The sequence below is a fragment of the Plutella xylostella genome, chromosome Z, assembly GCF_932276165.1.
Source record: "Plutella xylostella chromosome Z, ilPluXylo3.1, whole genome shotgun sequence".
NCBI lineage: Eukaryota > Metazoa > Arthropoda > Insecta > Lepidoptera > Plutellidae > Plutella > Plutella xylostella.
In genome coordinates this window covers 13,375,155-13,391,972 of record NC_064012.1, presented here as the reverse complement: position 1 = coordinate 13,391,972, position 16,818 = coordinate 13,375,155, and the positions used below count along the sequence as shown (strand labels likewise).

The 16,818-nt window shown below is 37.9% G+C and overlaps 2 protein-coding genes across 9 annotated transcripts in view; one reads left to right on the top strand and one right to left on the bottom strand.

The window, feature by feature from the left end:
- Positions 1-4,109, top strand: part of LOC105388272 (protein cycle) — an 81,765-nt gene extending 77,656 nt beyond the window's left edge. For all 8 annotated transcript variants that reach the window (XM_048632685.1, XM_048632690.1, XM_048632687.1 and 5 more), the window contains one exon: positions 1,739-4,109. In XM_048632685.1, the coding sequence (XP_048488642.1) occupies positions 1,739-1,999 (261 nt within the window). In that variant the 3' untranslated portion in view covers positions 2,000-4,109. The remainder of the gene's footprint in view (positions 1-1,738) is intronic.
- A 1,777-nt stretch (positions 4,110-5,886) lies between these two features.
- Positions 5,887-16,818, bottom strand: part of LOC105388275 — a 251,699-nt gene continuing 240,767 nt past the window's right edge. The window contains exon 20 of the mRNA XM_011559157.3: positions 5,887-6,083. Within this exon, the coding sequence (XP_011557459.3) occupies positions 5,943-6,083 (141 nt within the window). The 3' untranslated portion in view covers positions 5,887-5,942. The remainder of the gene's footprint in view (positions 6,084-16,818) is intronic.

Sequence of the window (16,818 nt, the reverse complement as noted above, 5' to 3'; positions counted from 1 at the left end):
TTCAACCCGATAAGATCTATTTTTCTACAGCTGGCTTTCACATTTATTTTGTAGATTTATAATTCTTTCTCAGAACTTTCATTTCAGGCCCCGATGCAGGACATACAATGTGATTGCCACTCCGCAGTCCCTTGGTCTGGAAACTATTCATTACTACACTAGAAATCATGTATCTTGGACCACAATGGCAGTTATTTTCATGAACGGATGATAAAGGTTACAGCACACATAATATAACTATGACACCTAACTCGGAAAGGGATCGTGACCGCGTATCAACTCAAGCCGTTGTGATATTTTAGGAAACTATACACGAGTTTATTGTAGCCATTCTTATATTCGGTAATAGACAAGGTAAGAGTAAAAACAAACTTTGTACAAAAAAATAAAAACTCCCTATTGCAACGAACACTATTAGGAATCGTAACGTCGCCGCGTTTACGTCTCTCCGGCCACGCTCCGCTTTGTCATTTGATTCCATCGAATCCAAATACATTCTCAATTCAATTTCAAAGTTAGGGAATGTAGCTCAAAAATTTTGATCTTCTTGATTTTGGAAGTAAAATAGTTCCGGAGATTGGTCTTTTCTAATAGTCCTTAAAAATATGAAAGGTACATGCTGCCAGAATTCTAGTAACTTACCTACCTACCTACTCTATATCGAAAAAATCGACCGCTGCTGCTGGTATCACTCTCTACTCGGATGATAAGGTCGTCGATATCCTTGTATAGGGTTCTTCTTCGTTCAAAATAATCTTTTTCATTTTTTTTTGACATGCTGGCAGCAATTCTTCCAGTTTTCAGTAGTTATGTTACTAAAAGCTTCTTCCGTCAATACTTTGGCGTCACGGGTACCAACATTGTGTGCAGACACTTTTTTTTGCCATAGCCCAAATTAGTTCTATCGGATTCAAATCACAGTGGTAAGGTGGCAGCCTTACCACTGTGTGTCCATGATCACCCAACAAATTATAGATTGCGTAAATGGGGTGCGGTTTATGTTGCTTAACCAACGCAAGTAAATTGGGTTTCCTTAGAGTTATGTGTGCTGTGACATTAAGAGAGCATTTGGTGCGTGTCCTTGCCGAATAGACTAATAGCGGTTGAGCGGCATCACACGCACCAATAGCCGCGCGGTTTTGACCAACAAAACAAGAATTTTGCAACTCCAAAGACTTTAAAGTGTCTGTTTAAGTTACATTACTTCTAGTGTACAACTAGTGCGGTTAAAGAAACAATAAGATAATTGAGGCTGTAACATAAAAGTGGGAGTAGAAAGGAGTACAGAGCATTCATTGGATCAGCTTAAGTCCGTCCGCCATTTTCATACTTATTGTTTCTTTATCCGGACGCGTAATACTCTTTCGTATTAAGGTTTTTAATTTCCGAATCCAGACTTAGACCACTAACCGGCTGAATTCAGACACAATAAAAATTTATTATGTCTCGTGCGATATCGCGCTCACAGGTCACATGTTAAACCTGAATAACGTACTTATAATAATTTTTTAAATATTGTTCTGAATCCAGATACACAACACAACCTATGGGTAACTCTGGATGAGGCTAGGTTTGTTACTACCCGGAATTATTTAATGGTCTCGCACCATAGCATAGCTACCTCTAACAAGTCTTAGACAAGACGAAATAAAAAAAACTCCGGGTAGGAGCACCGAAATCAGTAATAACCGTTACAAAACTAAACCAAATCTAACATTACATTATGTCACGTTCACAGACATCCGTCATGGATAGCATACTCTGCGACTCTTACACCGAGGTGCGCAACAACGTGCCGCTGAGCGCCGCGGGGGCTTCTTCACCGCCTCCCGGGGGGTCAGGCGAGTCCCCCGTGCCCCCCGTCTCGCCCCCGCTGCCCCCGCTCGGCCTCGACGGCAATGGGGAGGCCACGATGGCGGTAATCATGAGCCTGCTCGAGGCAGACGCTGGGCTAGGCGGACCTATCAACTTTTCAGGACTACCCTGGCCATTGCCGTAGGAACCATGTTCTTTTCATGAGTAGATGTTTTGTTTATTTATATGAATTGTACACTTTTTATTCTATGTACCTATATATGTTTTTATTATATTAGCTTTACAGTTGCGTTTTAGAAATTTATCGCCATGAAGTTTATATTTTTATTAGGTTAGTTAATTTCGTTTTTTATTGTACTGTTTACTTTAATGTAATCAAAGTGTTTTTATGTCTGTCTCATTATTCCTTTTTACAGTGCAAATAGTGAGGCATGTAATTGAACGGCATAGGCAATTATTTTCTATTATTGACGGTTATTAAATTATTAGTTGGTATTAAGAGATACATAAAAAATATTTTTTTAGAATAGGTAGATAATCTTCTTAAACAGATCGTGCAATACACAGCCTTTTGGCTATAAATTTGTACGAATAGGAAAAAAAAGGTGCATATTGGTGCAGAATAAAAACCATATTAGGCTCAACCATAAAACAAAAGACCAGTACAGTAGTATTTTAATCTACGAAAATTCTTATATCTAAATTGTTTAAATTAAATGTAAAAAAACGCTAAAATATACACATGCTTTATCTGTTTATTAAATAGGTAAGGATACCACATCTTACCATAATTTAGTTTTGATAAGTTAAGTCGCAGTTACACATTATTAAACACTGTGTCTGATCCGGCGACACCTCATTATTATGGAGTGATCAGTCAAGTAAATAATCTGACACAGCCATCGGTTTTCGCCGAAGAGTTTTTTATGTTGTTAAATTTGGCAATTTTATTTTATGAAAAGAAATGTTACTGCAACTAAGAATCTTTAGGAACCACATGATAAATTTACTAGAGAAAATTGTTTGGAAATATTATACAATTTTTAATGTACAAAGTATATTTTTACCTCAGTTACACTTTATTTTAAGTCAGATTTACTTTATACTTGTTCGCATATATTTTGATAGTATACGTAGTAAAAGTGATAGATAAATGGTGTCGAATGACCTTAAGAGCTTAGTGGTAAATTGTGGACAGGGTTTAGCTTAAATGGAAGGAATAGTTCGCAATCGAGCGGCAGTGACACTTGCTATAACTATAACTTCCTCTGGGTTGACCGGTAGAAACTGCTTTTACCATTGCCCGCCCTTTGCATATAAGTACTTAATATATTTGTGCTTGTGCATTGAAAATAATAATAGCACTACATTTAGCTTCAGTATTCCGTACGGAAAAGGCCCCATGAAATGTATGTGAGTTATCGATATACTCAAATCAAAAGTATATTTTTTTAAAGAATTTTCGGTCAGGATTATATTTGTACACTTGTCCAAAATTAATAATGCACATGCAGATCTTCACACCCTATCATTAAATGGTAAGAGCCTTAAAAAAACACTTGCATTTTGCACCTTGTTCGAAAGAAATAGGACTCAATATCATGTGTCACATAATCGAAAACAACCGATCTGTCAAAGATTTCTATGCGCATTATCAATTTTGGAGCACTGTACTATACTTTATGTTGGCAAGTGTCGCATCTCTGCCGCTCCATTGCGAATTTTGGAATGTAATACCTATATAAATTTTGTATATTTTATCAATGGAGACATTATACTTACTTTACTTAAACGTTATGTTGTTGATATTATTATTTTATCATTGTTTTTGAATATACCTAGTATAGTTTCAAACATGTAGATATTTTGAACCTCGTTAAAGCCAAAAATAAATAAATCGAAGATATCTTACCCTGCTTGCGATGACAAAGAATTGGATCTGGCCTATAACTCACAATTAGCAATTACATAAGCAATGCACATTGAAAGTATTGCTATTTGCCATACACAGTAAGTATGTACATAAATTGGTTATAATGTGTTGAAGCCGGAACCTTTCCTTTGTGCCATTCCAACGTAGCAAGAGTATCACAGTCATAGCTGCATAAGATTAAAAAATATTATGTAAAAGAGGTATTTTATAAATGACTGCAAAATAGTTTATGTTTTAATGACTGTGTTATACTCTTATTGATAAGTTTGAAACAGAATAAATAAACCGTGTCCATTTTCGAAAGTCAGTAATTTTTATTGTTGTTAGTAAAACAAAACTATAATAAAAGGTGTGAGTTTAAGGTGCTGTGCGTTTTATTTACCACCTGTTAATTTATATTTTTGACTTTGTATCCACTAGGAAATAATGAAATAAAAAATAAAGCCCGAAGTTGCAATTCAGTGAATTGCCTAGTGAATACAAGGCTAGTACTATTTTGCTGAGCTAAGTGACTGCCCTTTGCGACAGATAAATAATTAAGCGCGCGCATTTGCTATGCTTGACTCGAATTGCATATTTAAATCTGAGCTTACCTGACTGAAATAGCCTACTGCGAATTGACAAGTTTTAAGTTTCTATGTTATATCTAATTGATTAATATATTTTATACCTATGAACCAATCAATGATAGAATAAGGTAAGTTGATCTATCGATAAATGTATAACGAAATCCCAGTGAATAGCAAAACCTCTATAAAGATCTTGCCGCATTTTACAAGATAACTATAACTAACCCTGCTCGATGCTCTAGTGGCTGAACTATCTTCACATAAATTTCAAAACAAAATCATGTATCATTCGTTGTCCTCGGACGAGTGTTCGGAACCATTATCGTGGCGGGGACCAATATTTATAACAATTATTCCCGGTTAGATAGTGCGAGGGAGGATACTGGGAGTATTTTATAAATATTGACAGCCCCGATAATAGGTTCCAAAAACGCCGTTCACCGAAAACGGCAGATACTTTGATAAATAGCAGGGAATATTGAGACGTCGCTTGTTCTTACATTATGAAGTTTTAAAATGTGAACTTCTAAATGTTATCCGGAAAACACGAAGTCACAATATTTCTCACTGTATTACGTACCTACACCTACTACAACTCTAACTTACACCTTATGATTACCACAACAAATGCCATAGGCAGCGTTCCCACTACGCCGGACCGGCAGATCTGCCGCGCCGGTAAATCTGCCGGAAGAGCTAGTGGCTATACAATTTATATGAAGCTATTCACATTATCCCGGGTCCGGCATTTTTGCCGAGCCCGGCATTTCTACCGAACGTTTTGTCACTACGAATTGCCGGTAGAACGACCGGGCCCGGAGTAATGTGAACGAGTTTGTGCCGGTATCTGTCCCCCGCTCGCCCCGCTCGTGCTCCCCTCGCCCCTGGATGTAAAATGAAAAGAATGGAAAATCTTTCCCGTAAAATAGGGTGTACCCAATGTTTTCTTTTATTTTGCCTTCTATTAAGATACCACCACAACACAACAATTTCGTCGTCCATTGTGCGCGCAGGTCCAAATTCAACTAAGGACTGTCTGAATTTCTTCCGGGATCCGATGTAATGTGAACACTCTGTCCGGTGTCCGGTTTTCGGCAGATCTGCCGGTCCGGCGTAGTGGGAACGCTGCCATATTATATGACAATTTCTCGTCCAAACACAAAGACTAGGACATCCAGATTTATTAGTTGACTATGACTTCCTTACTTTAATTTAGTATGTGGGTTGATTGGATAAATTATCCGAAATCAGAAACAAAAGCGAAATTCGTAGGTATAGGCTCAATAACACCTATAAAACTATATCCTACGAATATAATTAAACAATTTGCTTGACGAAATAAGAAGTTACGAGGTACTGTCATGCAAGAGTTACTGTTGCAAGAATGGTGGTGAGCGCAGTAGCTTTCTTGCATGACCGGCTTTCTCGGATTTTTGCCGGCTAAGATTGTTTTTCTCACATTATGAAGTAATTGTCGACATACTTTAAAATGTAGGAAAAGCGATGTTATCCGGAAAAATAGTTGCATCATTAAATAAAAAAGAACTCTAAATCTGAACAATAGGTAGGTTAGTTAGATAGGAATATTATTAGTTTTGAAATAACCAACACGATCATACAAATAACTACACCCGGGTCGGCCGGGTCGGGCCGCGACGTGGGGGTAGTCCGTCGTTGCAGAGCGCCACAGAATCAATGGACTGCGGGCCAGGGTACGGGGTTGGGGGGGACATAGCCGGCACACGCATGCGCTGACTCGTCACGTGCTGAAATAGAAAGAGACAAATATATTATCGCCCGTAACAACTCTTTGAATCGCTGCTATCCTGGTATCCCAATATGCTTTCCGGTCAATAACTGCCTCACCCCAACAGCTACCCCCACCACTGGTTATGATCGTTTGGATGGCAGGTCCACATGACATGCGGTTAGAATGAAGAAATACAGCAGATAAAATACAGTATTCTTGATTTTCAGGGCAAATTGTAAAAAAGTACATCACAAATATAAAATATCTGAAACTAAATCACTGCTGGATGAAATATAGATACCTACACGGTTAAAATATATCTGGATTAGGCATTTAACCAGAATACGGACAAGTGAAAACAACGGTTAATTGTTTCTTGGTCATCTAATCGTAACGGACGGATTTGAATGAAATTTGGTATACACATGGTCTAGTCTAGACCCTGAGAAAGAACATAGGCTACTTTTTATTCCGGAATTCCCACGGGAAAACTTTTTAAGGCGAAGCGAAGCTCGGGGGAACAGCTAGTAAAACATAATATATATTGGAAAACTAGCTACCCTATAATGTACCTTTAAAATTTTATAATTAAAATGATATGCAATTTAAGCCATCAATACGCCATAGTCGATACAAGTCCAGAAATTTAATTATTATTAACGTTATTGTTGTATACTATGTAGGCTCTCATTCGTGAGGCCGTGGGCTGAAACCTTGGCATGTACCAATGAATTCCTTAGAAGTAAGGAATACACCACGTCCTATTACAGTTTTATTTCGGTAAATTTAGTAAATTTACTATTTTATCACACATCCGCTTCGCGGACGACGTCGTAATTACGGCAGAATCTCTGCAGGAACTCAGCTGGATGTTAAGTGGCCTAAATTCTGCTTAACAACTTGTAAGCCTCATTATGAACTTAGAGAAGACGAAAGTCATGTACAAGGCAACTATCGAAGTTGTGCAAGAATATGTCTACCTCGGGCAGACTATTCGGCTGGGCAGAACCAACTTCGACAAGGAAGCTGCAAGGCGCATCCAACTGGGCTGCAATCGAGAAACTCCATCTCATATTCTCCTCGGCCATCCCTAAGAGCCTGAAGACAAAAGTCTGCAACCAGCGCGTCTTGCCAGTCATGATGTATGCTGCAGAGACGTGGTGGTAGAACTGGTCCACCGATTTAAAGTCGCTCAGCGTGCTATGAAGATAGCTATGCTTGCGGTTTCTCTGATGGACCGTATCAGAAATGAGGATATCCGTCAGAGGACTAAGGTTACCAACATAGCTGTCTAAATGTGCAAGCTGAAGTGGAGTGGAATGGACATATCTGCCGAAGAACCGATGACCGTAGGGTTAGACGAGTTCTCGAGTGGAGACCACTGCCCGCTGGACCGACGACCTTTGGCGGGTAGCCGGTAGTGGCTGAATGAGGAAGGCCGAGGATTGATTGTTGTAGCGTCCCTTGAGAGGGGCCTATGTCCAGCAGGATATTATTGGCTGATGATTATGATGATGATGACTATTTTATACTTAAACCCTAAATATTGTATTTGGTACTATATGTTTGCTGTACTGTATATTGCTGTCTGAATCAAAGAACAAAAGTTTTTTTTTCTTACTTTCTTTCTTTCTTTATTTGCCTATGGCAGTGCAGTCCAAACGTACATAACACACATCAGAAACATCGTCTATTCCTCAGTTGAAGTACTGGGAACACATGAATTGTATGGAGCCCACATAGCAACACGCGCATGACACGCATGCGCATTTCAGTTGACCAATGAACATGCTGGGAATTTTCACTTAAGAAGGGGCGTGGCGGGTGCTAATTCTCAGGACTGTGTAGCACTACCATGAGATTTTAAAATATTAACACTCTGCCTAGTTTATGAAGTCCTGGTGAACCAAGGAAGAAGGTGCGGACATTTTTATCCTCAACACGCGGGAAAGTTCTTTTTTGAATTGCAAAACCGTGGGTTTTATATCATTGGATGGATGGTGGTATGCCTGCGAGGAATCTCTGCAGGAACTCAGTGGCATGATTAAAGCCTTAAAGCTGCTTCCTAAACTATCTATATCTATAATAAGGATTGGTATGAACCTGGCAGGACGTATCAAATTATGCCTAATGTTAACATTAAACAGGAGGCAGTGATACCAATTTCTTGAGAATGTAACATAGAAAGTATTGCAGGAAATGTCTGGCAAAATATTCTACAAGGCAGAAGCACCATCGACATGAAGGCAGTTAAGACGCATCCATCCGGGTTGGGCTGCATACAGGAAGCTTCGAGGCATGTTGCCCTCGGCCTTTGCCTAGTCTAAAGACCATGATTGAATAAGTGAAGTCGTGTGAGTCAGAAATATGGACACCTGACACTGAAGGTTGGTCGACCAATTTAAAGTAGATCATCAGGCTATGGAAAAAGTTATATTCGAGGTTCCTCTGTTATGTAAGATTGCTTCAGAAATGAGGTGTTTTTTGACATGAGAGAACCAAAGTAACCTAAATGGAAAGCTCTCGAAAAGGTGCAAACTGAAGCGATTTGAAAACTAAGGGTTCTCACACTTCACCGCCTCACCGCGCGGATAGCGAATTTAAAATAGGTATTAAATAGCTCATTCATTCTTAACTGTATATTTTATTGTATTAATCGTTATTTACATATTTTTCAAAAGAAGAACATGGTTCAGTTCAGGACTAATATCCTTTTGGCTCTAAATTATTAGTGTATTTTGAAAGCGTTTAAATTTTAGATTCGAAATTCATGGTAGGGCACTTTTCGTCTCTAAAATAAACCCCTTGCCCCATCCCTGTTACACAATTTTATAAGTCTCGTTCACAATAATATCTCCATCTCACTTTGACATACGAGGCATGAATAAAGATAGGTCTCAAATACTAAAACTCTCTCAAATAAGAATACTATATTTCCATCTCACTCTATCATTTAGTGCAACTCCAATTGATTGGTTAGTATCTATGTCCTTTGTGGATGTAGTTTGGGGTTGGGGTATAGTCGTCATCCTTTGTGGGTGAAGTCGTCATAGTTTGGGGGTGTAGTGAGTGACGCAGGACTGGCGAGGCTCCATACTGTTTATGTGCTCCTGGTGCTAAAGCGGCTAAAGCAACTTGTAGAATTTGGAGGTTAACAATGTATGAGAAAATAAAAGTATGGTAAATAATAATTACGAAAGCTTTATAATGTTTATATGAGTACCCAGACGCTTATAATAATTACTCTTACTATTTATTTAAATCACACAAAACAGGTTACAAATAAAAACTAATTGATGTTCGTTATTCTGCTTAAAACTCGAGAGCGGCTGAACCGATTTGGCAAATTTTGGTCTTGAAATATTTATGAAAGTTAAGGGACGGTTTAAAAGGTAAAAAAGGTAGCGTAGGGCTAGAAGCGGTATATGGTTCCCCGGGCAAAAAAAAACGGTGACGAGTTATTAGTAGGTAGTTTTGTATTTTTCTATGAAGGTGTGGTGACTCACATTGCTAAGTGATAGGAAGTGTACATCATATCAATACAATAGTAGGTATGTCTTATACACTCACGGGCAATGAAAAAGTTCCATTATGAAAATCACCAAATTACTCATAAACGTAAAAGAAAAAAAACGAACGTAATAACGCCGTCTGTAATACTCAAGTACATTTAACGGTGCAAGAGAATTTTACCATCTATAATAGTAAATGTTTTGTTCAAATTTCTTGATAAATGTTTTAAAAAAATGGGGCCATATGGGGTCTCTGCATTTTGTACGTGGAACTGTTTCTTTGCCCGTGTGTGTAATAACCCGTTATAGCTGTTTGAAGCTATTATTTCCTGGTACAACGTGTAGAATTCCGTTCAATACCTTTGCTTCAAAGCTTTCCCCACCTCCTTGCAAGTGCATGACGTCTACATTTGAAAGCTTCAGAATGAATAATAAACGTTGTAATTCAGAAATATTAACACCATTAAAGATTTCCACCATCCCTATTCTACATAATTAGTAACATAGAAACTATTAAAACAATAATAAAAATAACGCACTCTACCGCAAGTGCATTTACTCGTCATTATGAGACGGTTACTTGGAGTGTAGAAATGTTTAAAGAAATGGTAAGATAATAATATCAATATTGTATATTACTATGAATGAATTACATATATTTTAACTTTGTTCAGTCAAGTTAATATCGAGACTTTTCTAAAGTAAAAAAAATATCCTTAAAAGTATGGGGTCCTAGTTGCTCGAACACGTAATTTCGTGTGATGTAGATTGGTAGTTATCTGTATACAATACAGGGATCCTAGGCAATTCATAGGCTCCCTACGCGCTGCCCCTCCTACCCCCCTTGAGTTGCAGGTGTGGGCGTGGCTACAGCATCCATCCACCGCTCTCTTGTACTTCCATGTGTTCCCAGTACGTTCCATAGCAACACATCTCTCTATGTTTGTTTAAAGCTATGGGATTAGCAGAAAGCCAATAAATATGAGAGAGAAAAACAAGTATTTAAATCAAGGTAAATTATTATCTGTAAGTCACAACAACACCATTCGTTAAATCACTGATTCGGAAGAATGTTCGAATGTAAATAAGTACAGGGTATAGGATATTGCAAAAGTGGTATGCCAAAAGGATGTGACTCAGCTCATATTTATAAATAAACAATTCATCTACATTTTTTTATTCGTAATGTTATAGGCGAGTACCTACGGCTAAAAGTTACTGTGTCATGTGACGAAAGTAAACCATTTTTCGCGAACTCGGAAAGTAAATAATTTTACTCGACCAGAAAACTAAAAGAGTAAAAAGGTATTCCCCCCATGAAAACCCCCTCTTTTTAATTTTTCATATTCTAGAGTATCAATTTACCCTAAATCAATTTCAACTTCTTCTCTAACTAGCCTACTGGCTCGCGCCTTATTAAGGGTTTAAATCAGTGAATGTTCGAATGTAAACACAGTGTACAGGATATTGCAAAAGTGATATACCAAAAGGATGTGACTAGGCTCATCGTTATAAATACTTAAACTATTCTTCTACGACTTTTTTTTTAATTCGTATAATTTAAACGGCAAGTACCTACGCTACGGCTAAGTTACGTGTCATGTGAGGAAAGTAAACAATTTTTCGCGAACTTGTAAAGTAAACCATTTTTCTCGACCAGAAAACTGAAAAAGTAAAAATTACTGAGGTGTTTTGCACAATTGTCGTTATTTGTGTTGTCGATGTCCTGGCATGCGGGATGGCTCAGTTACCTATTAATACTGGGAACACATGAATTGTACGGAGCCTGTTGATTAGCTCACGCATGCGTATATGATTGATTACTGCATCTCTCTTGCACTGCAGAAGAGAAGTAGTATCGTGACGTCATAGAATAGATTAAAAGCGTAATAAATAATCAATGATAGAGTGATGCAGCAAGATCGCCATACATTATTTCAGTTTTCCCCGGCATGGTTCATGTTATCCTGGTACGCAATGCAACCAGCGTACCTATACAATATTATACACACTCCCGGGTAATGAAATAGTTCCACTCACAAAATGCCGACACCAAACAACCTCAATTTTTTCAATTATTTTATTTAAAATTAGAACAAAATATTACCGTTTTTAGTTGGTAATATCCTGATGCTCTGTTAAATGTACTTCAATGTTTCAGAAGGCGTCATTAAGCTAGCCTTTTCCTTTTAGGAGTAATTTGGTGCTTTTCTCAGTGGAACTTTTTCATTGCCCGTGAGTGTATTAGGAAAAATAAAACTTGCTATCACAAAGCAAATATTCGCACGTGACACCATCACAATTATTCCCCAGATAAAATTTATCGTTCCGTTGCAAAATCAAGTTAAAGTCAAAGTTAAAAGAGTTAAATAATGGGACCGTGTTCCCATAGGGATTTGTAGGGCAAATGAAAATTGCAGGTCTAAAAAGTCACGTGATTTATAATTATCACAAATTGAATTGATGTTGACATTCTTGACTAACTCACGCTCATGCTCATCAATGGAATTTTAATTTAAAATAACCGCCGTTTGCAAGAGTTGCTTTGCTTGCCTATGTGTTGTTGTGAGAGGGCGCTTCTGTTCCGAAGTGAACGCATGCGCTTTACCGTCCCATTTTCCAACCTGAAAACCCCGTAAACGAGATTTCAGTACCAGGAGAACATACAATTAACAGAGTTGTATCGTATTTTATCCTGTATTCGAAATTCATATTTATGAATGCGAGACATGGTTGGTTATTCCCTATGAGATCATTTTCGTGGAGTAAATCGATGGTTAAAAGGTTGTGATAACGACGGCATAAATAGTGGTGATAACAACGATCCAATAATTTGGCTATATATATAATGATTGGGCCTTTTTGAACCTTCGCTGCCGCCCGCCGGCCTGCTGGACCTGCGGGTGCCGCAGCAGCCACTGTCCATGCTGGTCAAGCCCAATCTAATCTACACCGCCCGGATGATAAAACGGTGTCATCTCAGAAGAAAGACATAGAAATTCGATATCACCGGGTGTGATAGAGAAGTCTATGATGCGGAATCCAGCTTAGCCTGATCACAAGAAATTAAAGAGGAAAGAGACATGACTTTAGTTTTGTGACGACCGAATGGCGTAGTGGTTAGTGACCTTGACTACTGAGCCGAAGGTCCCGGGTTCGATTCCCGGCGGTCTTGGATGTGCCCGTAAAATGGCAATAGGCCCGCCCCCTATTACATTGGGACTAACATAACACTTTGGCGAAAAGTGGGTGCAGCAATGCACCTCTGCCTACCCCGCAAGGGAGTACATTAGTACAAGGCGTGAGTGTGGTGTGTGTGTTTATAAGATTTTTATGTATGTTTTTAATTATTTATTTGTTATCACATACGATATCATTTGCATCTTTTTTATTTTGTTTAAATTGTGTATTGTTTTTATTTATTTATCAGATCAATTACCTTTAAAAGAACTGCGTTTAAAAATTCGCGCCTAGGTATCAAGTAGTAGTAGTTACTGTGAAAGGACACTTTTGTTACCAAATTAACGCATGCGCTCTACAGTCAATATTCCAACCTGAAAACCCCGGAGAGACGATTCCAGTACCAGGACTGCATACAATAAACAGAGTTGTTGCTAGCAACAAGCTACTTTTGCTTGGAGAGAGCAGAACTTTTTATGGGTGTTTTATTTAGGTACCTACTTAGCTAAAAAAAAGACAAAATTAATGTCAATAAACTAGGCCCGTTTGGACAGCTATACAAAATGTATGGAATCAAACCAACCATTTATTATGATACAAGTAAATATCGCGACGAGTTGCTTGCGCCTTGCAGCTTTCTGAGTCCAAGTTACTGCCTTGCCTTGTTCAATAGTCTGATCAAAATGATTATAAGACTAATTAAATAAATGAACATGTCAATTGTTTTTACATAAAAAATAATACAAATTGAAACCGAATGGTTTTTTGGGTGATTAACATTGTTTTCGTTGATTAAGGGCTGATTTTTCAATAGTCAGATAAAAGTTATGAGGAATAATTCTGATACTGTCTCATCTGAATGTTTGTATTAGTTAGATAATGACAGCCACAATCCTCAGATAACATTCATCTGCCTATTGAAAAATCAGCCCTAAAAGTAATAAAGTTTGTCTGTACCTAATAAATTAAAAACAAGAAAGTTATGACTCATTTAACATGAAATTGTGGGTAATTATTATTGAAAAGAAGAAAATAATTATAGCATACCTAATTACTTTTGGTTTTTGTACATATAGGTCTCAGTCTCACAGAACTAAATACTTCCCATGACCTCCTCTATCACCTGTACTTTATATTAGATTATTAGCATCATGATTTAAAAGCTTGAGCGGTTTCTTACATAATTATAATTTAGCGCCTCTAGCGTTCACTATGTATTTTTTTACAGAAAACGTTTACATAATTAAGCACGCACATGGCAGCGGGAAAATTAAAACTTCTCCGTTTGCGTAAATAAAAGCAACAAATTTTGAGATTTGCTTTAATGCTCCTGCATAGTTCCACGCAATAACGGAAGTACGGCTCGTTTGTATGGGGGCGCTTCGTTGCGAAGTTAACGCATGCGTTCTGTTCAGTGAAAACCCCGTAAGTATGATTTGAGTACTAGGAGTCCATAAAATAAGAAGAGTTGTAGCGTAACTGGGGATGAGGGGGACGTCCAGTGAAATGCAGTCTCTCTACGAGTGAGGAGAGATGCAAGTGAAACGACTACATTCTTTACATTGCAGAGATACTGTAAAAGAGTTATTTCTACCAAACGATCCCTGACGGTCTCTAGGAGGTCAGAATCCATGTTAGTCAGTTTCCGACTAGGTCAGATATTATTATTAATATGACTACTATGTCAGTTATTTTTATTTGTGCTTCGTCTTTCATTTTCAAACCGCCACGCCCTTTTATGCATGACGGTGGGCGTCATGGTTGTTAGCCAATCAGAATCCACTGCTGGACATTGACCTGATATAGGCGTGACGGGTATCAACACTGAAATATTCAGAGTTCTGTATCTCTACCATGGCATTTTACAGTAATATTAGTCCGTATTGTTTATGTTTTCCTGGTACTACGAGGACAAGTCAATAAGATCGTGACTTTATAAATAAAATGCAGGTTTTTTAAATTTTATTTTTATATTGTGACTCTCCTTTAAGCTCTGTGAACTGGTGGAAATTTGGTGTCCTGAGACAACTTTACCATTGCGTTGGAGAAATTTCTTAAAATATGGTTTTTGCTTTCAATTATTCTACAATCAAGTCACCGTATGATCAAGACTCTATTATGGGCTGGAATCGCCGTCAGCCACAAAAATGTAGGAGAGGCTTTTAAATTATCGTTATTTAAATGTTTTGCTGTCTCGGCAGCAGCTCCTCCAGCACGAATTGTATTGCCGAGATGATTGGCTGCTAGGTGCTTATACGCATGTAGCGTCCCAAACCAGACATTGGCCCCTCTTCCACGGAATAAGTGTAAGGCCATCATGGCGCTTCCCGTCGGTCCGTAACAAACCAGTTGGCTCAAGGACGCACGTAAAGCACCAATTTATTATAAATTACCCCATGATCCGGCAATGGACGTTTGAATCCTTCAACTAGAATGGACGATTCCATGATTGATCCTGAATAATTCTTAAATCATTGATGCTCTGGCGTCTCGGTATTCGTTTCAGCTCGTGCAGAGATTGTGCAATATTTGTTTTTAATGCCTACAAATAATACTTTTCCAAATTGTAGCCCAATCTTTGCAGCTGCTCCAATTAATGCATAATATCCTTTTCTATATGAGCGTTTGCTCCATCAGCCATCCGTCCATCTTTATTTACGTTACCTACAGATATTGTATATATTCCGCTTCTGCCTTGACAGCCTCAGACATGCTATTTGCTGCTGCTGTTTCCCACCAATCACAAACTTGATCATGCACTCGGTTGAAATGCTGGATAAACCTACAGAAACGGTAATGGTCTTCAAATGTGGATGATCATTTCCATTCCACACGGTATAACCCATGAAACTATTTGGTGATTCGCACTCATTTAAGTATCCTTTTTTTTTCAAGTAAACTAACGTTAAATTTCATTGCACACATACTGCATTTAAAGGTAAGGTTTGAGTCCAGACCCTCACGAAACTCAGATGCAATGTTCAAACATTGAGATTGCATCCAAGAAGATCGGCATATATGATGACAACTCCATCCACCACCGATACCGAAAAAACCTTTTATATGTAGATAGAATTATCGACATATTTTTTTCAGGCAGGTCTCTTCATCGTCTTTTTTCGAGAGAAAATACGAAACAATGTCATTGTCATTTATGCATTTACGTCCTTTACCTTTTTCTTTTTTTGGGTGCTAGTTTTGGAATATGGCTTCTGTAGGTACTGCAAGATTATTATAGTCCGCATTAATAGCTTCATTGTAAATTGTGTCTACAGCATTTATGTATAAAGCATGCTTTGTAATATTTCTGTTCAAACGTGCATGTCATCCCTCAACATGTTCTGAGCTTGTATGTACTTGTTGATAACAAGATATTACAGAAAGATTACTGCCAAGCCATTGCTAAGAAATAATTTATATTCCTGAAAGGCCGCCACAACATTTCGAATTAAAAAATCCCGGACTTCCGGAATATAATTTGTAGGCAAATGCGCCAGAGCTGCATACTGTTTTTTTTTAACGACTTTCGTATTGGAATTTTTCCATAAGACCTATTTGTAATGAAAAAAATGAGTTAAATGATTATGATGATGAATTAATGAACCAGGATACTATTATTTTTCAAGTACCTATTAGAAAAAAGATGCTTAACATTGAAAAAACTTAAGATATCATTTCGTCCAGTGAACATTTTTATCATTTTCGCTTAGAATAATTTAAGGCACAAAGGTGAGCACAGACTTATTTTTATACTTTTTTTCTCAAATACCTATATTATATTTTTTTATATTTCTAAAGAGGCACGGGAAGCGCCGGTCATTGCTCCCCCGGGCCGCCATCACAGAGCTCGCTCCCTCTGTACCAGCACCGCATGACTCGGTAGGAGACTACACTCATAGAAACAGAGGCTGTCTCTCTCTCGCATGAAACCGAAAGTAATCAGATATTGATTCCGTGTACGGATAAGCGTTTATTTTTCAGCATTCAGTTTATTATTGTCCATAAACTAATTAAATTCGAAATTACTTAGTAAACAAATAGTAGTAATATCGGAAAACA